The sequence below is a fragment of the Apis cerana genome, linkage group LG7 (genome assembly GCF_029169275.1).
Source record: "Apis cerana isolate GH-2021 linkage group LG7, AcerK_1.0, whole genome shotgun sequence".
NCBI classification, from domain to species: domain Eukaryota; kingdom Metazoa; phylum Arthropoda; class Insecta; order Hymenoptera; family Apidae; genus Apis; species Apis cerana.
In genome coordinates this window covers 10749362-10773243 of record NC_083858.1, presented here as the reverse complement: position 1 = coordinate 10773243, position 23882 = coordinate 10749362, and the positions used below count along the sequence as shown (strand labels likewise).

The 23882-nt window shown below is 40.0% G+C and overlaps 2 protein-coding genes across 4 annotated transcripts in view; both read left to right on the top strand.

The window, feature by feature from the left end:
- The window catches only part of LOC107999418 (discoidin domain-containing receptor 2), a 135396-nt gene extending 117887 nt beyond the window's left edge, over window positions 1–17509 (top strand). For 2 of the 3 annotated variants that reach the window (XM_062077190.1, XM_062077191.1), the window contains 12 exons: window positions 1084–1248; window positions 1891–2024; window positions 3261–3468; window positions 4266–4361; window positions 9639–9814; window positions 10086–10257; window positions 11287–11549; window positions 12083–12220; window positions 13798–14105; window positions 14669–14903; window positions 14995–15144; window positions 15456–17509. In XM_062077190.1, coding sequence (XP_061933174.1) covers window positions 1084–1248; window positions 1891–2024; window positions 3261–3468; window positions 4266–4361; window positions 9639–9814; window positions 10086–10257; window positions 11287–11549; window positions 12083–12220; window positions 13798–14105; window positions 14669–14903; window positions 14995–15144; window positions 15456–15605 — 2195 coding nt within the window. In that variant the 3' untranslated portion in view covers window positions 15606–17509. The remainder of the gene's footprint in view (window positions 1–1083; window positions 1249–1890; window positions 2025–3260; window positions 3469–4265; window positions 4362–9638; window positions 9815–10085; window positions 10258–11286; window positions 11550–12082; window positions 12221–13797; window positions 14106–14668; window positions 14904–14994; window positions 15145–15455) is intronic. The other variant, XM_062077192.1, reaches the window with a different exon arrangement.
- A 2185-nt stretch (window positions 17510–19694) lies between these two features.
- LOC107999404 (uncharacterized) lies at window positions 19695–22568 on the top strand. The gene is made up of 3 exons (XM_017059212.3): window positions 19695–19939; window positions 20375–20491; window positions 21733–22568. The coding sequence occupies exons 1-3, from the start codon at window positions 19879–19881 to the stop codon at window positions 21855–21857; spliced, it is 303 nt and encodes a 100-aa protein (XP_016914701.2). The 5' UTR covers window positions 19695–19878; the 3' UTR covers window positions 21858–22568.
- Window positions 22569–23882: the final 1314 nt, after the last annotated feature.

The window sequence follows — 23882 nt, the reverse complement described above, 5'->3', positions numbered from 1 at the left end:
CATCGTTCGCAGTATTCCCTTTTCGCAAATTCTTCACTCTTCGTCAAAATCCTTCCGATAAAATTTCTATCTGAAGGAAATATTATATGGAGAATTTTCAAAGTTCGAAAGTTTGGACAAACAACAACCGAACCGCTGTTTAAATATTGAACCTTTACTTTCTATACCCGCGAAACGATTCCAATTTACACCTATCCGAAACAGAACGGACACGTTTCCACCGAAACGAAATCTAAAATTTAATATTTCCCTTCTTACCTCGCGGGCCAACGTAAACTCGTTCGACCGCATCGCGTGACACAGTCCACCGGCCACGTGAACGGTAGAAACCGTGAAATATTGAGGCCAGTTAGGCGAGACACTGGCACGAGACACACGAGTCGTTTCTGCGTCGTTCATTATTAATTTTTCTCACCGCCGAATACCAGATCCTCGTCCAAACATTTTTATCGCGGAATTGTCTAACGAATCTCCCGACATCCATCCATTATTCTTCAACGTATCGGCCGACAGATCGCAACTTTCTTTCTAAAAACTTCCTCCCTTCGACCAAGAAATATTTTATCAATCTCGAATTCGAGTCGAAACGGTCGCTGGACTAAACTAAACTTAGGCGAACAAAATTCAACGACGATCTAAGTGACATCTAGGTGGAGAGGAAACTGTTTCTCGAAACGTTATCAGATACATTAATCTTTCTCACATTTATATTTATTTATTGAGAATATTATTTTCATTCGCGTTATACAGGCTCAAGGGAACGGATGAAATTGGAAGATACAAGTATTTTCATATTGCTGTTAAATCTAATCCAATATAATATAACAATTTGATTTCCATAAGAATTTATTCTAAAAATATCAAATTTAACTTACGTACCATGAAATCTACTATAAATTCTCTTTCTATTAAAAAAAAGCAAACCGTGAAATTTTGATTCCTTCCATTCCAATTTCCGAATCATCGTTTAACCGACGAAACGCATCCTCAACTTCCTCCCTCCCCGAGAGCAAACTTGTTCGAGTTAAAGAAGGGAGAGGGACATCGCCATCTTCTGCATAAACTTCCCCCCCTGTGTTTCAGGTGGCGTGGTGAGCTACACCATACCGGAATCCCCGACAATCGAGCTGAGCGACATCTCTTACGACGGTAAAAGGCAGGACAACTTGTTGACCGATGGTCTAGGCCGGCTGATCGATGGAGAGGTCGGCGCGGATAATTACAGGCTGGACATGGGAGATGGAAGAGGTAATCGGTGGGTGGATACGAGAAGGGTGCTAAGTGCCGAAACTGAAGGTGTCTCGAAGATATCTCCGTGGCAGAGATCGGTATTTGGAATAAACGCAAATTATATTCGTTGATTTTAAGAGACATCTTGCGCACTTTTCTTCCCTGAAACTACTTTGGAAACTTTCGATTCTGACGTATAATATTATTAAGAAGAAAGAGGGGATCTGTTCTAAATTTGTTTGATATTAACACTTTTTGAGGCAAGTAATTGAAGTCAAGTAAAAACCCTCCGTACACCAATTTTCATCTCGCTATCAAAATTCCCTGCATTCTCCAAACGCATTCAGAACGCAATCGGAATAGTTAAAGTTTCGTCACTGCTCGAAAGACCCGTCAATCGGTACTTAGCACCTGTAAACGCAGAGCTACGATAGACGACGCTTTACAAAACAAAGAGAGGGAGAAAGGAAGGGAGAGAGGAGGAATCGACAGGAAGTTACTTCGAACGGAATCAATTCAATTAACGGGAGAAACAATAGATCAATCGGTGCTCAGGCTTTAACTTCGATCCAGGGTAACGAAGTTGGCTCGCGTTAGGGTGGCTGGAATGGATTCGCGGTAAATGAATTCCGCTTGAAACGGATACTTTTTCGTTTCCAGGGACGGGATGGGTCGCCTGGATGCGCGACACCTTCGTTGACGATTACGTGGAGCTGGTGTTCGAGTTCGAGGTAACCTGGATCTTCGAGGCGGTCCACATCTACACCAATAATTATTTCTCCCGCGACGTTCAGGTGGGTAATTTTAACGCCCCTCCTATAATTCCTGCGAGCCAACGAGCCGCGAAAAGATCAAACTTTTAATGGCCAGCAGACCGTTAATCGTTATGGATATATATATATATTTTTTTTCCAGCGAAACCTGTGGTGGACGATTAAAAGTATCGAAGCAGAGACAAGTCGGATCGATTATCGAATTTTATATCGGAGAAAGAGTTTAAATTCCGTTAAAGTTAAACCCGACTCGATGATATTTTTTGACAACTGTCGCTCCGTACAGATCTAATATCCAAGGGATAAACTTTGAAACTGTGTTTTTGCGTTATTCTCGAAAATCGATCTTTGGATTAATCATATCGATCTCGGAAGAATCGGCAAACTTTATCTCTTCTTCATCGAATGAACATCCTTTCTTTTCTTCCAAGAAGAATTAATTAATTTTTCACATGAAATACGAAATTTCTCAAACGTATGATTGAATATAAAGGAATACTATCGGATACTACCTCGAATACAAACGAGATTATAATCGATGAATGGAAAATCGGCGTTGAGAGCAACACGCGCATTGAAATATCAATGCCGGACGAATCGTCCGTATCGTCCTTTCATTCGGATGAAAGGCCTCGCCATTAAAAGTGAGTCAGCCTTAAGTACCGGTTATTGCTTGCACGATGAGCCGCAGCAAATGGTCCATCAACCAGCCCGCCCCTTTAAAACCGTGTACATCTCTTTCCCCACTTGCCACGTGGATTCCGCAGCGCGTGAATTTCCCCCTCAACTTTTTCAATAAAATCGGAGATCGTTGCGCCAGAATTAATCCAGAATTTCGCCGTTAATCGAATGATATTTCAACTAACCCTGAAATTGAAACCGCTGACAAGAAAACGGTTCGTGTGATCCGTTCGGCCCGTTGCCATCCAATAGGAGAATGCGATTAAATTTATCGAATTACACAATGTATTATGTTCCCTGAATTAATTAACTATCTAATTTTCCGATCGTTATCGTTTCGAACGTATTGTCTTTCGTACGATATTATTCCCGCTTATACCGTTCCGATGAAATTTCGATTTAAATTTCCCGAGAAATTCGATATTCCATTATTATTGCCAGCTACGTTTTAATTTTAATTAATCACGTACCTTAATTTATTACGAATTATTATTGGAAAAAAAGGAGAGAGAAAGAGAGAGAGAAGGAATTCTCGTTCATCGACGTAATCGATCGGAATTCTCTATGTGCGCCCAGGTATTCTCGAAAGCGGACGTTTGGTTCAGCGTAGATGGCGCCACCTACGAGGAGGAGCCATTGTCCTACTCCTACATACCGGATATCGTGTTGGAGAACGCGAGAAACGTCTCGATAGGGTTGCACGAGCGCGAAGGGCGATTTCTCAAAATACATTTGTACTTCGCCGCCCGATGGATCATGATCAGCGAGGTGGTGTTCGACGGAAGTGAGTATCCTCTTTAAATCAGATAGATTCTCCTTTCTTTGCAAAGATTCTCGAGCCGTGGCGGTCGCTCAATTATCATTTCACAAGGGTTGTAAGATCCGTGTATATCGGTAACGGAGAATCGGATTACCTTCGCCAACGCGTGACTTTTTAAACCTTTGTCTCTGAATATTTGACCTCCAATTTCATCGCATCGATTCTAATTGTCGCTCGGATTAAAGTTGCAATCGTTTCGAATCGAAGTTTCCGCGAATGTTTCCTTGGGGAATTTCCCCTGGCGAATCCGTTAAAAATAAAGTTTCACGGAAGCAAGAGGATCGAACGGGGAATTTGAAGGAAAAAAGGCTCGTTAACGGCGATACATAGAGCCAGCCGATCTTTATCTCCGTTCTACAATTTCTTTCTAATTGGAATTTCGCTTCAAAACTGTGAAATCAACGTTCCACGTTCGAATAATAACAATAATTTCAATGCTTTGTTGTAAAGAGTATTTCACGCAAATCGTTTTCGCCAAAATCAGATTTTTGAAAAAAATTGCGAGCATCTTATTTAATTTTCTCAAGTGCAAGCAACGAAGGATACTAACGAAGAGGACAATGGTACGCGTCACGCGTGAAGCTTTATTAATAAACAGCTTATCTCGAATAATGCGGGTAATCCGCAGCCGTTTAATGCGGGTTAAAATCGGAAGTGAAGGGAGGGTGGGTGAAAAAGGTGGGGCTTTGTTGTTGGAGCGAGATTAAGAAAGACTTAGAACGGTTTAATTAGCAAGAACGCGTCCTCGTTCCTTGTTCCAGCGAATCCTTATGAAAACACGACCGAGGAGTCAGCATCCGAGCTCGGTAACGGGGAAATTCCAATGGACTCCGAGGTGGATCTTGACTTGCAAACAAGTAAGTGACTCGACGCCATTTAATTCGTATCAATCTCGAGTTAATTTCACCCGGAGCATTCGAAACTTTTCTCCGCCTCGCTCGCCGTTCCTCATGACTTGGAAAGCTTGAGAGCCTCGAGATTTTGTCTGGACAGAAGAATTCTGTGCGAACAATTGGGAGGCGTGACGATCAAGGGGGGAAAAATATAATAAATCTCGCCCTAAGACGTGACAATAAGAAAATTGAGCAAGGGAATAGTGTAGAGATATACTTTATCGAATAGCTCGTGATTCAATTGAAATAAAGGATATTTAAGTGTATTTAATAAAGGAATGTGTTCAAAGGAATGTGTAAGGTTCAAAAAGGGCGATAGATAAAATCGGAACAGTGACACTTGACGCATATAACGATATATATAAAAAATATGATCGTACTTTAACATGTATATAAACTCAATATTTTATATACGTGTGCGTTCCAGTTTTCAGTATCAAACTTTGCCTATAAAGTATGGTTCTAAACAAAATATGTATACAAAAGATACATATAGAAAAGATAGAAAAGTTTGCTACCTAGAAACTGGAACACGGTGTGCATACGAGTGTACACGGCATGTAATACAGGTGTATAACTTCATCACGCTTAATTATTACCCTTTGTTATTTACCCTTTAACCGTGCGACTCTTACACTCTGATTAAAATTTGCCCGCTTGGTTGCACTTCATTTTAAGACTGTTACACGTACAGTATATATAATAACCATATCTTCTTAACTTGTATATTAATGCACGTTATTAAAGTTCATGGGATACTCGTTGCAAGGTAAAAGTCTCCAAGCGTCCTACACGTTATACGCTTTCAAAGAGATATCTATGAAATACCTTTATTATTAATTCGACGATTATGAAATCTCGTTTCTCCAACTTGATCTTGATCCCGAATTTTAACAAAATTAAATTCTCGACCCGTATAATAATAATAATAATAATTAAAGTACGGAGCATTGATTAAATTTTATTATTCAAAAGAAAGAGAGAAAGAAAAGACTTAACTTTACTCCTCTCTCTCGAGCGTGTTCAAATTACAAAACACATTTCTCACGAATTTAGAACAACGAGAGCGATGTAAAAAAAGAAAAAAGAAAAAAGCAGGATCGTACGTTTCAAAGATTTCGAAACGGGATATATTCCCTGCGAAATGATCGATCCAAACAGAATTTTCCAATGTCCATCAAACTGCTCGTTACACCGCCTTTCCATCATCCCTCTTTCGTGTTTAAACATCCGGCTTAATAATCGAATTACGCATTCGAAGGGGTGGGGGATTGTCCCGATTCTTACGACCCCTCCCCTGCTCGCAGCCATCCTCATCCTCGACATCCCCTTTGAAAATCAATTGCCCAATTTGTTGCCGCCCGATTATGCGACTCGAGCAGCCCTCGATCGAGTTTCGTTCCTCTTTGTGACAGTGAGAATACGTAAGGTTTGTCCGACTGAAGGTAACTTCATCAGCGGAACCAAGCCGCCATTCTTTGCCGGGAGGGCAACAGGGGAATACGATTAGAGTCGCGAAGTGGAACCGTTGAACGAAGAAACTTTGGATAGTTTGTAATTCACGTAGCAACTTGGTCGTAACGTAAACAATTAGTCGGATTAAGAGGGTACTCGGCTCGCGGAAAACGAGGTAAAAAAGAGGAGAGAGAGACTGGCGTTGATTTCTCTGACGAAAATCGATTTTATCGAGGGTAAAAGAGTCGTTATTCTTCCTTTTTTTTTTGCCACGATAGGATGAAACCGAAAAAAAATAGCGGAGCTATGGATACGATATTACGAAACGTCTCTTTTAACCAATAAAAATACATTGTCCTTTTTTTATCGTAGTTTTTATCGTACGTCATTTTGAGTAGAATGAATGAGAGAATGTTGCCTAAAACTGGTTCATCCTTGCCGCGTCAGTTGTTCTGAAAACTTTAATCACGGCTGAATGCATCGGCTTTAATTCAAGCAGGGAAAAAGCAGAGTTTTAGAGAACCATAACGTGATGAAACGTTTCTCTCTTTTTCCTCGTTTTTTTTCTTTCTTCTTTTACTTTTTTTCTTCCTTTTTTTTTCCTCCCTCCCTTTTTTTATTTCTTCTTTTTTTTTTTTTTTTTAGCTCCATGAAAGCACGCTACGCACTCTTTTCGAGGAATCGAATTTCCAATTATGGAAGAAAAATTTCCTACGTCGGATATCGCTCGATTCTCTCGTTTACTCTTTTTGTTGCCCCATTCCATTCTATTCTTTTTGTTTTTTCCACCATAAACTTGCTTTTACTTGGTTTCAAAAAAATATTTTCCCCTGCGATGCGATGATCATTAGAAGAACGAACCGCGAGAAATTAGCCCGTTTGATAAAATAAATTGCCAAGCTCTCCGATATTCCGTGTGACACGTGTAAAACGGGAATATAAACAATAGGATAATCGGTACACTTAACGAGAAAACGTAGGCAAAGGAGTGAAACATCGAAGGCAAATAGGAAGGGGACGGGAAGTGGTCACGACACAGGCTTAATTACACGTCCCTGATAGACCGAACAACAAACGAGTCGTTCGTTTTCCCTGTGTCCAGAAATTCTGGTCAAAATGTTGCTCCTCTCAACTGTCGCGAATAAACGGCCGGTTTGGCGGTGGTCGCGTGTGGCCGCGATTATCCAGCGGAGAAAATAAAGAAGCACGTCGTTAGACACGAGTCATAACTAAACGAGCGTACGCGAGACCTCGGTTTTTGTTCATTTGGGGCAACGAGGCAAGGGAAGAGATAGCTTCAAAAAGGAAAAAAAAGGAAGCGGAGAAAAAGGATCGATGCCTTTGAATACAAATGTTAATTCTATCTACTTTCGAATCAACGAAGGGAACGAGACCTTAAGAATTGAGAGGCAAAATGAAACAAAAAGGACGAATTGTTTCTAAAGATATTCTGTAATGAAAAAGAATTGTTAGATAATTATACAACTGAATAGACAAGATTAACCAGAGTAGCTCAAGTATATAAATGATGAAATTTTCGAATCAAGAAAACGAATCGAAGGCCATCTCATTTTAGATTAGTTTCAAAAATGGAGAAATTTCCAAATTTCGATTAATTCAATTCGATCGAATAATTTCACTCTCGTCCCCCTCCCTTCTCATATGAATGCATAAAATTAAATTCAAATTTACAAATCGCGTTATTTAACAAGTCTATCCAACCCGTGTACCTCCCATGTTTTAAAGCGCCCTCTTTAACTGACCGCACAAGCGACCGCAAAAATTTAACCTCGTTTACCAGCCGCGTTCTCGACAAACATTTTCGCACACACTTTCAAATAATCCAGTGGCGGATAACACTTGCCCGGCCAAGTTTACCTTCCCGACAAAAGAGAAGGAGAAGAGAGAAAAAGAGCGGTTGGAAAAAGAGGTGGGGGAAGAGAGAGGGGAAGGAGCTTAATGACTGGATAAAGAGCGGGATTAACGGGGGGAGGGGAATCGAGGAAGGAAGCTGGTGGTCGTCGATGTAAAATAGCCGGGTTAATCGGGCGAAAGTGGAAAATTAAGAAGGAAGAAACTCGAGCCCCGTAAAGGTGGTTAGATAAACAGATAAGTAGACGTGGCTTGATTAAACGGATAATCGTCATCGTGATTAAACGGTGTTCCGATTGGCGTTGCTGAAAATCCACGCTTCAAGATCGTAGGAAAAAATCGGACGCACGAAATTGAAATTGCTGCACGACGAGGGAGAGAAAGGGGAGCGTGGAACGAGCAGGAAAATAAAAGGAAAAGTGGGCGAGTGATGTAAGAAAGGGGGGAAGGAGGGAAAATGGAAAAGAAGAAACGAGAGGAGTGGAAGCGAGCGAATGGAATCCCGTGTGTGGGATATCGAAACAATGCGAGGCAGTATGCTCGTTTATGCCTGTTGATATTATCGTCGAGAGGGAGGAAAGCGCGACTGTATTAAGGGAAAGAAGGGAAAGAGAGAGAGAGAAAGAGAAGAAAATGGTAAGAAATTCGGAGGAATATCGTGGGAATGAAAAGTGAACTACGAGAACGGAGCGAAAAATAAAAAGATAGGGATGAAGGATAAAAAAGAGTTGAAAAGCTTCCGGTGTGTCTCTGTTCATTTTCTTTCTTTCTTTCTTTCTTTCTTTTTTTAAATCGGTGGAAAGAGGATGTCGCTCAAAGGGTGAATTTTCCGGCTGGAATGGCCGGTGTACGGGTCCTCGGGGACCTGTGCTCCCGAATTAAAATCGAAATTGCTCGGACACGATCCATAGTAACACACCAGGCCCCAGTTTTGCTCGTACGAGGCTTGGTGATAGAAGAAAATCGGTCTCCGAGTCTCTGGCCTCCTAAAGGTCTGAGATCTTGATCGCCACGCGAGCCCTCCACTCTCCGTTTATTTATTTCTCTCGTAAAACCGGCGGTCGTGACGCCACACTTCCGTTCCGAGGCGAGGCACAAGCCGCTCGGTCGATAAAGCAGCGGCCGACGTGAAAAATTGGAAGAATGTAACGGCGCATTGTAAAGTCGGTTTTATCGAAGTTGGCCGCACGAGTTCCCGTCTTTTTCAGACGACTCACTTCTTATTTCTCTTCTTATTCCCTTTTTCTCATACACCCGTATTTTCTTTCCCCCGCCCATTCGTCCTCTTGTCCCTTTTTTTTTCTTCTCTCTTCTTCCTCCAGTTTTTCGTCTTCCTCCAAGTTTTTCTCGATTACGCAAACTTTCCCTCTCGACGAAACGGCGATTAGCCGCGCCGCGATAAAATGTTTACCGTTTTTTAAGCGACGGAAAGGGTAAGAAAGGAATTCCGCGCCCCTTTTTTACGAGCGATAAAACGGTTTCTAGCGGAAAAAGATTCGTCCGCTATCCGCTTTCAGTCCACTAACCGGAATTGCCTCCCCCTCCGCCTTCTTATTATTCGATTATTCGCCTCTCCGCGTCGATAAATTTCGAATGCTCCGAGTCACATGCTCGAGTGAAGTGAAAAATAGTTGAAAATTATCGCACGATTTTAATTTTATTAACGATGGAAGGAATAAAAATTAAGGATTATTTGATATTTGATGTTCTTTAAAATATTCAAACGTTATGTTTTCTTTATTCTCATTCCTCTTCACTCGACACACGTTGATTTTTATGTAATAGTAATAATAGTAATAATAATAATAGTAATAGTAGTCGTAGAAAGCATTCATTTCGTTTTATTTGAGTATAGAGAAATAAAGATACAGGAATAGGTTATCGTTCTCCATTAAAGCGAAACATTTGGCATAGTTACAGTAGCGGGAGAGGGTCAGGAATATTTAGAGGTACTAATAGGTGTTCTGACCGCCATTATCCTACTTCTCCTCGTGGTGTTCGCCATTATTCTCCTTCTGAATCGACGACAAAAACTTCAGAGCTCGCCGACCGTTCTGAAAAATCCATTTGGATTCGCCATAAACATGAAGGTAAGGAGCAAGCTCATAAATATGCCGAAACTTTTCTTACACCGATAACACGGATTTTAATTTGTCATTTAAAGTCAAGCAAACTTTACCATTCTAATACGAGTCGACTCGTCGCCTCTCTCGACCCTCTTTTTTTTCGCCTAGAAAAGAAAGAGAGAGAGAGAGAGAGAGAATTTTTACTTCGTTCATCCTTCTTACGTGCGCGAAATTAAATTATTCCAGCGGATATAATTTTCTCTCGATCGATACGAACGATACGAACGATTTTCAGGGCCTCCTCTTAAATTTAACCCCCGGTGGAATGCTGACAGAGACTGCCAATCACGTATCGCCGGACATGCCCGAGGACGGAAGTATGCACGAGTCTTTGACAATGGAACAATTCAATTCGCCCCTTGTCAGCCCACAGTATAAATCTACGTACGCGATAGTGGCCACTTCCGGTGAGTTTTACAACATGAAATCCTTTGCTCATTCGTTCGAACGGCATTGATGAAATTTTTTTCCTAATCCCCTCGTAATTAAACCCTCCATCCGATTATTCCCTTTATTGCCTAGCGAATCTCAAAGAAAGTGGACGTCACATCTTGCCGTTTTATTCACTCAGTTGCTACAGTCTATCTTTATTATTATATTATTATATTAAGGGCATATTCGAGCATATTTTTAGGAAACGTTTTCCTATGTTGGTCCTAGCCAAACTGGTATCTTTTCATATTCTCTTTATAGTGTTTACAAATTTTTTTTACAAAGTGTTTAATTAAATAAAATTAAATGTATACACGGGACGTCGAGTAGGAAAAGGGAAATGAAATTGAAAAGATTAAATTAGATTTTTTTTATGTAGGGGAAAATAAAATGGAATTAATTTATTGAAGAATTTGAAGGAACTGTTACCTTTTTTCCTTTTTTTTTTTATGTTAAAATAGTACATATTTGCATTGATTCGCAATATTGCATATTGCGCGTACAAATATAAAACAAAAATCGAAATGATCGAGATATTTTTAGAGAAATTATTTCGTAATAAATATCGAATGTCGGGAAATAAATTTATATCAGTTTTAACATTTTGATATCAAACGTTCAAAATTTTATCGAATGTCATCTAATTAAATGATCTAATTTAACGTTTAAATATTCATTATTTTCCTCTTTTCACTCATTCGCGTTCTTTCTTCCAAAATTTCCAAAATATCATCCATAAAATCGAACGAATCGAGAGGCAAACTTCTTTCTTTCCTTCCTTCTTTAATTCCTTCATCGAAAAACCATCGTTTCCTACTAAATTTTCGAGATATCAAAAATTTCACACGGAGAGTGTGAGAACGTGCTTGGAAAAAGTACGCACTTGGAACGTTCGATATAAAATATTTCCCGATAGAAAATAAACACCGAATTTCCGCCGAACTGTTCCGCCTCGAAAAGGCGGCTCGAAAGGGGTAAATAAATAAAAATCGATTTCTTTCAAGAATCCCCCAAAGAGCTGAAGGACGTGAACGTCTCGGAGGAGAGCGTGCGACTCGACACGAGGCCGGAATCGACCGTGGGTCCGCCCAGTTGCTCCTCGTCGCCGACCAACTCGCCCGCACGCCACTCTCAACACTACAGGACCCTCCAAAGTTACACGAGCCCAACTGCGAAACTCAATATCGCGGCCACGTCTAATCACCAGCGGGACGTCGATCAGATCCACTCGAAACGCTGGCACACAGCGCCTAAAGAGAAACACAAGGTTCGAGCGTTAAGTTCGATCGACGTAAGATTTGAAAATTGATCGATAAATTTATGATGGAATCTAATTAGATTAGGAGGAGATTAGAAAAGAAGAATTGAATGAGGGTAGAATAGAAAATGGGTCGTTTTAAAGGGATTGAATAATTGGGGATCCGTTTGATTTCGAGAAAAATTGAAGGAATTTATTATTTCTTCAAAATGTCCTGCAAAAGAATAATTATCGATCGTTTATAGCGACAAGCAAAGAAAAAAAGTATACAATTTATTTATTAATCGTAAAAAATAACGATGAATAATATTAAGAATGCAACGACTCGAAATTTCATCTTTCTCTATACATAATTTCATTCTACGCACGGATCAGACGGAAAAATCTATCATCTTCTACTATCCAACTCCATATTCTCCAATAATTCTCCGATAATAAATCGCAAACTCTAACTTTGTTTCTTCTCAGTTCGAAAGAGTGGCGTAAAAATTTTCGTTTACGTGAAGGAATATCGAATAAATCGGCTCGTGTCGCGTCCACAGATACCCGCACCTGTCGTCAGCTGGAACATCGCGCCCAGCATGAACAAACCGTACAAGTGCAAGGAGATAGAGCCCACCAATATACCCCGCCAGTGCCTACGTACCACGGAGAAACTTGGCTCGAGGAACATCGGCGAGGTATGGCGATTGCGAAACGAATAATGTTATCTCGTGCATGTTTCACGATGACGAAACCACGTTTTGCGTTATTCCGTAACGAAAATTTAATCAGAAGTTTGATTGCCAATAGAATCGATTTTGCAATTAACGAGCTAATTAAGACTTGTCCCCCGAGTCAGTTTTATCTTGGAGCGCGTCGTTGGTATTAAGGTTAATTGGTAAAGGAGATTGATGATATACGTTTCGAAATTGTAATCGAGAATGAAAAAATTTTCGTCGTTTGGAAAAATTAATTTGGAACAATAATAATCGGAACGACGAATGTCAATATAAACGGAATCGGTGGTCGTGTAATATCATATACAGTCTTATTCTACGATTCCGCGATACACGATAATACGTTCATCTGCAAACTACATGGAAACTTTAGCCGCGGAACATCGAAGAGGAACGACAACGAAGGGATAATGCATTTACTGTGTACATTATGCGCGTACAAGATGTGCACACGGACCCAGATTTCCGCGTCGATATACTTCCGGGATTCGTTGGTTTATGTGTGCATTAGCGATAGCGAGTCGAAGAAGCTGCAAAGTGTCGTCTTCCAGCAGCCTCTTGGACGATTAACGCTCGAGCTGCATGGCTTCCCCAATTATATATGCACTTACTAAACTTATTCCTCTTGTAATAATTACTCACTAATTCAAAAGATCCTCGTTCCATTAAAAAAAATTATACAAAAATCCAACCTCCTCTCACTTTCAATCCCAGATAAGAGGGATCAATTAATCTCCGAAACAATAAAATTCAATCATATCCAAATTTTTTCGTACAATTTTATAATGCTGGTCGAAAATATAAAAAATTAGGAAAGCAACCTCTTGGACACTTTCAATCAGATAAGAGGTCAATTTATATATAAAAAAATATAAAAAATTAGGAAAGCAACTTCAACGATTAACGCTCGAGCTGCATGGCTTCGCCAACTATATATGCACTTACTAAACTTATTCCTCTTGTAATAATTACTCACTAATTCAAAAGATCCTCGTTCCATTAAAAAAAATTATACAAAAATCCAACCTCCTCTCACTTTCAATCCCAGATAAGAGGGATCAATTAATCTCCGAAACAATAAAATTCAATCATATCCAAATTTTTTCGTACAATTTTATAACGCTAGTCGAAAATATAAAAAATTAGGAAAGCAGCCTCTTGGACACTTTCAATCCCAGATAAGAGGGATCAATTAATATATAAAAATATAAAAAATTAGGAAAGCAACTTCAACGATTAACGCTCGAGCTGCATGGCTTCGCCAACTATATATGCACTTACTAAACTTACTCCTCTTGTAATAATACTCACAATTACTCACAATTCAAAAGATCCTCGTTCCATTAAAAAAAATTATACAAAAATCCAACCTCCTCTCACTTTCAATCCCAGATAAGAGGGATCAATTAATGTCCGAAACACGGGAAAAAATAAAATTCAATCATGTCCAAATTTTTTCGTACAATTTTATAACGCTGGTCGAAAATATAAGGAAAGACGAATTTCTGAGTTTTAACTGGTTCTGTTACGGCCCACAGGCGATAGTGTGCGAGGCGGTCGGATTGGAGGACGCGGTGGCGGATGCGCCAAGATTGGTGGTTGCTCGCGTGCCCGCTTGCGCGGGCGACATACGGGGCGGAAGTACGGCGGACCAGATAAGAGAGGTCCGATTTCTGTCCAGCCTGTCCGACCCGAACGTGGCGCGGATCCTGGGAGTGTGCGCCGTGGAACCAGTCCCGTGGACGATCATCGAGTACACGGAACTCGGTGATCTCGCCCATTATCTCCAGTACAGTGTGCCACTTACGGGAACGCTTAGGCCAAGCTGCAATTTGAAAGCCCTTAGGTGAGGAGAGCCGCCATTACCTTGCTCGATGCACGCGCCTGCGAAACGAGTTCCGCGCGTTTTTCGTAAATTCCGTTTTCGAGCCGTGTGATGTAACGATAATTCGCCGACCTTTTTTCACGGTTCAACGCTCGTTCGCCCCGTCGTCGCGGCAATTTTAACGCGGCATCATCGCGTCCCTGATTGATCTTAATGCCGCTTCCGCGTTATACGGCTTCCGATTACGCCCGATTGCGCGGCTTGTAAATTACTCTTGTTGCGGCTCGTCCCTTTGCGCGATTGATAATTATCGGGGTTTGGAACGTTTTTCCTTCTTTTCCTCTTCGTTCTTTTAGACGAGGGGTGAATTCAATTTTGTCCGCCTTTATCGAAAATTGTTGTTTCTTATTTTTTTTATTTTTCTTCTTCAGAAAATTCTAAACAAATTAGCAAATTTAAGCTTCGATCGAAAAAGATCTGAAAAACATTCGAAAAGGGAATCCTTAAGGGTAAATCTCGTTCGCGTGAAAATCTGATCCTATTTCTGAACAAGTGGAACGAGTTCAAAGCGAATTTTTTTTCAGCCAAAGCTGCCTGATGTACATGGGCGCGCAGATAGCATCGGGCATGAGGTTCCTCGAGTCGAAGAATCTCGTGCACAAAGATCTGGCGGCCAGGAACTGTCTGGTGGGCCGCTCTTACACCGTGAAAGTGACCGACATAGCGATGTGCAGTGACCTTTACAAGAAGGATTACAGTGATATAGGCGGCAGACCGCCGGCGCCAATCAGATGGCTGCCGTGGGAAAGCATTCTGTTGGTAAGAATTCGTTCCAATGATGATCTTCCTCGAATCGTTAGGAATAATAATGGCGGGTAGATAGAGATGAGCACGGTTTTCGACTGTACAGGACAGGTACACTTGCTCGAGCAGCGTCTGGTCGTTCGCCGTCACTCTGTGGGAAGTGATGAGCCTGGCCAGAGAGAAACCTTTCCAGCATTTGACCAACGATCAGGTGATACAGAACGCGGAACACATGTACTACGGGGCCGAGTTGCAGGTATTTTAAACCATATTTCGTTTTATTCATCTTCTTTTTTTTCTTTATCTCGTATTCGAATATGTATAAAAAGGGATGTTGGAAAGTCTCGTTTATAAGAATACCGAATTGAATAATCTTTTATGATGAATGTAATGATGCAAATGTAATGATATTTAGCTTGCACATCACGAGAAATGTGTTCATAGAAATTTGTCGAACGAATCGAACAAATTATAAATTGTGAAATTAACGAAGTTAATAATGGAATAAAAGATAAAAGAAATTTTATATATATATGTATCTTCATTTATATAACGTTGTATTTTCAGATATATCTTCCAAAGCCCACAATGTGCCCGGAGGAGGTCTACAGGATGATGTGCTCGTGTTGGCGGAGGGACGAGACCTCGAGGCCGACCTTCAAAGACATTTACACGTTCCTGAAAAACATAATCTCGGACTATCGACCTGGTGCATAAAGAGACTCGGGTCCCAGTTAACTGTGATACACAAAAAAAAAAAAAAGAATGGACAAAAATGGGGAAATCTCCGTTTTTACGAAGCCGGAAGTGTACAATCGTTAGTTTTAGTGCATGCAGCGGAGGCGAGCCGCGTCAAATTTCCTCCTTCTTTTTTTTTTTTCAACGGATGGAAGGAGAAAGGGAAAAATCGCGATCTGTCTAACGCTTCTTCCGTTCTCTCGTTTCTATCTCTCGACTCTTGTCGATCGGGCAAAATCGAAGAATCGAAGAAACGAAGTGAATTCTGTGTTCTTCAGAATTTTCCCTCGTTGGAATTATTTTGCCCGATCGCTCGACGATAACGTCGCCTTGATATTTTCTAGTCAGCTCGGTCCTTCAATTCCTACCAAAGTGCTGCTATATATCGTGTACAGTATACTGAACACTGAGTACGCGTATACCGCGATCCTGCGCACCGATAAGTCTATCCACTTGTACATACGAGACTAGATAAACGATGCCTAGGGTGAACTATAGGAATTTTCGCGGCGGCTGGTTCCTTCGAGAAAGAAGATCGTGTTCACGTTGCGATGGAACGCGATTAAATCCGGTGTTAACGCTATAAGGATCCACGTGTTGCCTTCACTCTTGATTGAACAAAAGTATCTGTATACCGTGTATAGATAGAATATTAGAATAATGTAACGATAATAAAATTGGTCTTCGTGAAAATCAAAATTTTTCATTTGAATTTTCTTTCGAGAAGCTCTTTTTCGAGCCGCATATAAGAGATTTCCCTTCAAAGATTAATGTGAAACGTGTTTTCCAATCGCAAGCTGCTTTTTACGATCCTCTGCTCGAACAGTCAACGACATTTTCGCAACAAATCAATAAAAATTGTAATATCTTTAAGAGACACCAGCCTCGCGAAATTCCCGACTTATCTTGTACATTCGAAAGCCCGTCGTACGTAGCGTAAAGTACTTATATCGTTCCATTGTATTCCTTTCCGTTCGAATGAGAAAGAGAGAGAAAGAGAGGAAGAGAGAGAGAGAGAGAGAGCTTACATCTTTAGCGGAAGTAGAAACTCGAAACCCGACTTAACTCTGTTCTTCTCGAAAACCTAAACGCATAATATCATCACGCTCCTTCCTTTGATTTACCATTTAAGGGCAGAGTGGAGAGAGATCAGAAGGCGAAATCATCCTTTTGACCACCAATTCGTGGATGCGCATCGTGGATGATCCTCGTATCTTCGATTTCGAAGATGGATTATCTCCACCACCATTTCTCCAACTTTCGAAACGTCGACGGGCAAAGACTAACTCCTTCGCTTTTAGAAGCGCGAGAGTTAAAGGATCAATCAAATGCGTTTGAAAGTAATTTTTCCCTGATTCGTCGCGTATTATTAGACGATCAATATCAAAATTTTCGAGATAAAAAGAAAAAACGTTTTCTACTCTCAAATTCGTATTCGCATCTTAAACTTTAAATAATTATAATACAATAAGTCGAAAGTACAAACTGGCTCCCCTTCATCCAGAAATAGATAAAATAATGATTGTTGATCATTCACGATGCGTATTTAAATTGAAAATTCGCCTTCGAGGCATAACGATCGATTAATGCCGCTCCGAATTCCGAGGAAGAACGAAGAACGTTTGAACGGGACCAGTGTAACCAACTCGTCGATCGTGATCGTGGATCCACGCGAACAGTGAACGAAGAGCTATTATGTTATCAAGCCCATAATCGCAAGGAAATCAGAGGAAACAGGATATGATTCGCGGTTGGTTAAGTGCCAAACGGAGCGAGGCGTTCAAACGTTCCCCCCTCTGCGCGCACCTTTCTGTAATTATTAAGATGGATTCAAGTATACGTTGAAATGATTAACAAATAAAGTACTGAGTGTTCCTTTCTGACTGTGGCTGCAATTTTTTTTTTCTTTTTTCTTCGTCGCGAAACGCATATATTGAGCGTGTTCTTATTTTTCTTTCGATAATGATAATATATATATAAAACGAGGAAGAAGATGGATTGTAGAAAAAGAATAGATTGCAAGTTTTTAGATGAACGTATCTCTAAATTGATCTCTTCCAATGTAATATATATGGTAAGAAGATGTGTTATTTCTTTTCAGTAAATTAAAAAATGTTAGTTGTAAAATTATAGTGGTTAATATTGGATATAATTGAATAAGGAAATATCTGTTTGCGAGTTAAAATTGAGACTATTTGTAAGCAAGCTTTGTTTTCATAGAATTGCATAAAAAAGAAATATTTTTCTGAGATAGCGATAACTGAGAAAAGGTTGGAACAAGTATGACGTAATAATATCTTAACCGATAAGACGATCGAAAGAAGAAATATGATTTAACAAAACTTGAAAGTGATTAATTTCTGACGCAACGATTAAAAAATAATTGGATATTTTCGGAATCATATGATCAATGCTTTTTTCTAATTAATTAAAATTAAGCTTAGTAAAACGTGAGGAATGTATTGCAGAGCCAATTCAAACTTATCAAACATCTATTCGCGCGAAGAAAAGTCACAAGGCAACAAGGCCGACAAATCTAAATATATCGTTGAATCGCTTACCATTAACTATTTACTTCGAAGAAAAGTATTTATCTCTTTACCAAGAAAGGATAAGATAGGCCTCGTGTAAATTTCTTCGTTGAAGTTTGCGAAGAAAAATATATTGCGTCGAAATTATCGCGATTCTTAAATTCTTCGTAAAAATTTCCAATCGTAATACACAGCGAGAATAATATATTTAAGAATTAAATTATTTATCGAGATTTTATTTCTCGTTAATAAATACTACACTATGTTATGAGAATGAAAAATGTCCGCTCGTGAAGACAAAAGTACTTTCGAAAATCTTTACTCTCAAAACTGCAAACTGTTCGCACAATTGCGATACAATTTCTACGGAAAAAATTTGCAAAGTAATCGTCTGGATGTAATGACGACATAATTTCGACGACATAATTGCCAATGTATTATCGAACGCATACGTAAAGCCTCGATAAAGAAAAGTGTAAAGAAGAAAGCTCATTAGCTTAAGCCATCGAATAGCCACTTAAAAAAAAAAAAAACAGATATCTACTGGAAGGCAAATGCTCGATGCCTCTCTTGTTTCGACCACCAACGACCAAAGTTTCGATATCTAAAAAGGTTGCCGGAACGGATTCGACCATCGGTATGACCATCGACTCCTCGAGATGGTTGTTCCATTAAACTGTGCGCCACTTCTCATAAATCACCGGTAAAACGTTTTATCGGCACAATTCGGATAGCATTGCTTCGCGTCTAGGCTCGTTAATCTTTTCCAGGCGAGATGCATGGATCAGGCACGATCATGGGCGACGCGCCCTAGAAAATTGATGGAGAGATGTTGTTATGGAAAAGTGAGAAAAAAAAGTTGGAGACGAAGATCCAAGCGCGTTGATTCTTTCGAGATTATTGTGAAAATCTTGGGGAGATTAGCAGAGACGAGAAGAAAAGTCTCATAGTTTTGTTTGCATTATGGAGACCTTAATTTGACGAGCTTGACATCTCAAAGGAATCCTTGATGAATCACGTTGAACGGGACATAAAATTTGCACCAGTGTAACAAAAATAGAGATTGAAAGGAGAGCAGGAAAGGAAATATTTGGAATTTTATAGATTCTAATTGGCACAATGATTTCGATATGTTAATTTCATCGTTGTTCGCAAAGAAACTAATTATTTTATCGCGAAATCTATATTATTACAAAAGTGCTTCGAAACCTGTATATTTATAAACCTATATAAGAAAAAAATAAATTAACAAGAATATAAAGAAAACAAAAAGAGAACCTATAATTTTATAAATTCCAAGAGATTTTAATCAAAAAAACCTTCCATATATAGAGAAGAAAAGTTCCAAAGGACCTTTTAAAGGAAGAAAAATTTGAAAAAGAAAAATCTGAAAATCCACAAGAAGAATTTACATTGTCGCAAGATTAAACATTAATCCGTTCGTTTAACTTGAGCAATACGTTTGTTTATTCGCGTGGGGAGGGGAAGTACGAAGGAGATCCGGAAATCACCGCCGCCGATCGATTCGCTTCAAGCAAACGACGTTCGTACATCATATCGTTCGCTGTGAAGATAATGAAATGCACGGCGACGAAATGGGCGGACGCGTGCGACTGTGTGCGTAACGCTGCTCGCTTACGTTTATATAATGCCAGACCCGGGAAAGTGAGACACCATTGAATCGTCGACCGTCAAAGAGGCACGCGTTTCCGTCTGTCGACATGAAACTCCGCATATCCGTTCTTCTCGTCGCCCTCGTGGCCATTCTTCTGCACTCTGCCGGTAAGAAGGAAGATCCGTGTAAATGTGGAATCGATTCGTTTGATTATCTTCGGAACAGTGTTTTTTCTTAAATTTAAAAAGTAGTAAAATTAATATTATATTTGTCTATTTCACTTAAAAGGGATTAACAAATATATCCAAATAAATTTATGAATAATTTTTTCATTTCAATAAAATAAAGATCAAGAATTTTTTTTAATATCCTCTTGATCTTTATCTGTATTTAATTATGGATTTCAGCAATCGTGGAGAAACTGAGAATAGTTACGCGATCCCTCTTTTATCGTTCGAGCAACGAATGGCCCCCTTTCGAAATATTCGCTCAAGCGAGGTGAACCCTTTCTTCGTTTCGTTCGTGCCTTATTCGCTTCGTACAAAACATCGTCGATTATTTAACAATTTTTCGCAGCAATAACGTTAACATCCAATTTACAGAATACACGAGAGCAAACAGCATATGTCCTCAAGAAAATTGCCTCGATTCGACAAAGTGCGAGCATTTTGTGGTGGGTGCTACGTGTCCACGATCGAGTGACACGTGTTGCAGCATTGGTAAGTTCGTTCAAAATGTTATAATTAACGAAGAAAGTTGGAAATATTTATTTTTCGTTAATCGAATCCATTTTTAACCAGGAATTGAGAAACTGAAATAATTTATAGACAGTTGAGTGTCAACCTTTTCGTTTGTAAATAATTAACAATTTATAAAATGTTCTTTCTCGAATCTTCATAGATGATATTGAACTATCCTCGTTCTTACTTATAAACAAGCTTTGACTCGTCAATCTTGACGCGAGAAAAAAATACACTTACATCGCGTTCGCGGCGAATCAAATTCAATGTTATGTTTACTCTAAACACAAATCAAAACATTACTACAATCTGTCAAAAGTGAGTTTATCGCTAAACGTTCTACCGATCAAAAACGAAAAATATAAAAGAAGTTGTAAAAAAAAATAAATAACCTCGAAAAATTTAATTCAAACTTATCGGAGAACGAATTTATTTATTTCTGAATAAGCAGTTCCTGAGAAGTGTTGGACGTTCGGTTTAAAGTTTTACCATCGTTTTTCGCACGAGTATTTCTTTTATCGATAAGATAAAGAGCTGTTGTCGAAACGTTTATTCCGGTCACGGTTAGAAAATACACGGTAATTATAAACCTAGTAACGATAACGTAACTCCGCGTTACAAACTGGATATAGCAATTTCACAACACCGTCATTTTTACCGTGCCAAATCGAATGCTCTTGAGATTCACTTTTGCACGGCGTGAATTCGAAACGAAACCATCGACCGGTTAATTCATGCGTCACGCTGTCCACACTTTCACGAAACATGTCGCCAATCTATTACTACGTTCAGCTTGTTTCTCTACGCTCTTCGAGTTCACCAGCTCTTCGTTAAGGAGCTAATTCGTTGGGTGATTACGGTTTTCATTGGAGAAGTAATCTTGTCTCCTCGTATTTTCTTTTTAATATTTCGAATATTTGGAGCTAATAAATATTATTTTTTTGGAGACAATAACTTAATCTAAGAGAATCTAATCGCTCTTAGGTTGAGAAAAAAATTCAATGTAACATTTCCTCGATTAAAACGATTATTTAAGATTTCGAGAAATGTCGAATTTATACCTGTTCCGTTTCGATAAATTAACACATATACGTATATTTTTTACTTTTCCTCTTCGATAACGTAAACTCTCTTGATGGTTGTGGATTGGATATTATTTCTGGAAACTTTGATACTTTTGCGCAGCAATAAAAATACGTATTCAATTTTCGTGTTCACAGTGAAATCGGAATACAGGACCCATTGCAACCACTTCGCGGGCGAGTGCATGGATTCCTGTAGCCTGTCTCTGCATCACGCGGCCGTCGATTGTCCATCGGACAAAGTCTGTTGCACGTTAGTTTAATCCGTGAAGAGAGGAACAAAAAAACAGGCAACAACGCCTGCCCACCATCTGAACAATAGCGTTAACGTAACACCGATTACGAATCTCGACACCGACCTGATCTATGAATGTATGAATCCCGTATCATCTGTTCGCAGCACACGGTAGAAAAGCGAGTTAATTGATTTTACAATCGCGACTTCGGTGAATGATTGGCGCGTGTGTGGACTGTAGCGCGACACGAAAAATGGCGTGCGCCGCTTGATAATTGTGAATACGTTGCGACACAAGCGCGTGGGACGTGAAATTAGTGCAAATGTGAAAACGTGAAAACTTGCGCGAATATGCACTTGCTCCGTTCGTTTCTCGTGAAAACGTGAAACGTAACAGTTAGAGGAGAACGTGCTCGTCTTAACAAAGCATGAGTGTTTGGGAGATAGTGTTTGTGGAAATTTGAATGAGATCTTTTTTATTTATATATCTCGATAAATCGTTGAAAGATCGGGAGCTTTTTATCGATGATTTTATATGTCGGGAATATAAGTTATTAATGTTTCTTCGATGTGTATTATTCTTGCGGATGATCTTTGAACGATATATCTTTAATCGAATACTTTTCCTTTTTTAATTTCAAATTTGCGAAACACGGTTAAGCGATTAAGAGTTGAACGATATTCAAGTAATTTTGAAACGATCAATTGTCCACGGAATAAACGATCGTGTATAATACAATTGGGCCATTCATTCGAAGTCAATAATTAATTTCTAAAAAAAGAAGACCGATTACCGAACCTAACCTCTTTCTATCCCTTTTGCGATCAATCTTCTCTGCGGACAATCTATTAGATCGAATTAAATCCTCTTCTCTAATCGAACCGAATAAAACTAGCGAATAATTCGAGTAGAAGAGAAGGAAGGACGCGCGAAAGAGAGCGAAGAGAAGCAGGAAGAAATAAGAAGTGGATGTGGAGGGGAAGGAGAGGGAGGCACGTATTGCCGCGAGCAATGCAGGACGGTTTGACGGTGAGGGAACGCACGCACGGAAGATTTAGCGCCGTGTTGGTCAGGCCTGGAGGGTCACTCGAAGAATCGAGGCGCGCGAGAGAGAAAGGAGAATAGCCCGAGGCTCCCTCTATCGTCGGCCATCTCTCGTCGAGATATAAGAGAGCATGGGACGGTGACGCATTCGTCAATGCGAATTACGAACGTTGTAAAGCGTTAGCTCGAGACGAGTAACGAGCGAGCGGGGATATATCGCTCGAACCGGCGGATACTTGGTGCACGCGGAGAAGCGAGAAGGAAGAGATACCTTGCCCGAGGCCAGACACGAGGAACATGTGACACTAAATATAGAAACACGCCACGAAGGAATTCTTCGAAAGGTAACGAAACAAACATTCTCGTCTCGACAAGAAATACTAAATAACACGTGACGCGATCGGTCAAAAGCAACTTTCCTGTAGATCCAGAAATGGTAGAAGACGCGTACATTCACAGCTAGCGATATTTAAATCGAAGTAAACGATCTCCTTCTCGTCTTCTTATAATTGCACGTACATTATCAGAATAATCATTAAGAATCTTAAGAACGATGAAATATTTCCAACGCGGAGAACAATGTCCGGCCGATATTAATAAACTTCCTCGACTTCAAAGGGAGAAATATCCATCATTTTCATCTCGAATCGCTTCAAAACCACCTGATAAAAACCACGACGAATCGCTTAACGCAAAGAAATCGAGAAATTATCGAGAGGAGCCTGCGAGAAAGAAGAAGAAGAAGAAGAAAAGGAAGAGGAGGACTGGAGAGACGACGACGACGACGACGAAACGGAAGGATGATGAAGAAGAGGTATACCTTGCCGGGGGCGCTGCAGGCAGATGCCAGTACGTGTACTTACATGCACGCATACATACGAACACATTTGTAAGAGCCGTTTCGGTTAGCCCGGGGGCGAAGGCGCGGAATCATGCAGCGTGGAAGAAGAAGGAGGAGGAGGAGGGCCCCCTCCGCCCCTCTGGCCCCCATCGTTGCACGGAAGATGG

What these genes read in the sequence shown, in the direction of transcription:
- LOC107999404 (XM_017059212.3), top strand. Translation starts at nt 19,879, where the DNA reads ATGAAACTCCGCATATCCGTTCTTCTCGTCGCCCTCGTGGCCATTCTT. An exon ending in CATTCTTCTGCACTCTGCCG is followed by an intron (nt 19,940 to 20,374) that starts GTAAGAAGGAAG and finishes TCCAATTTACAG; the next exon opens with AATACACGAGAGCAAACAGC. An exon ending in TGACACGTGTTGCAGCATTG is followed by an intron (nt 20,492 to 21,732) that starts GTAAGTTCGTTC and finishes TCGTGTTCACAG; the next exon opens with TGAAATCGGAATACAGGACC.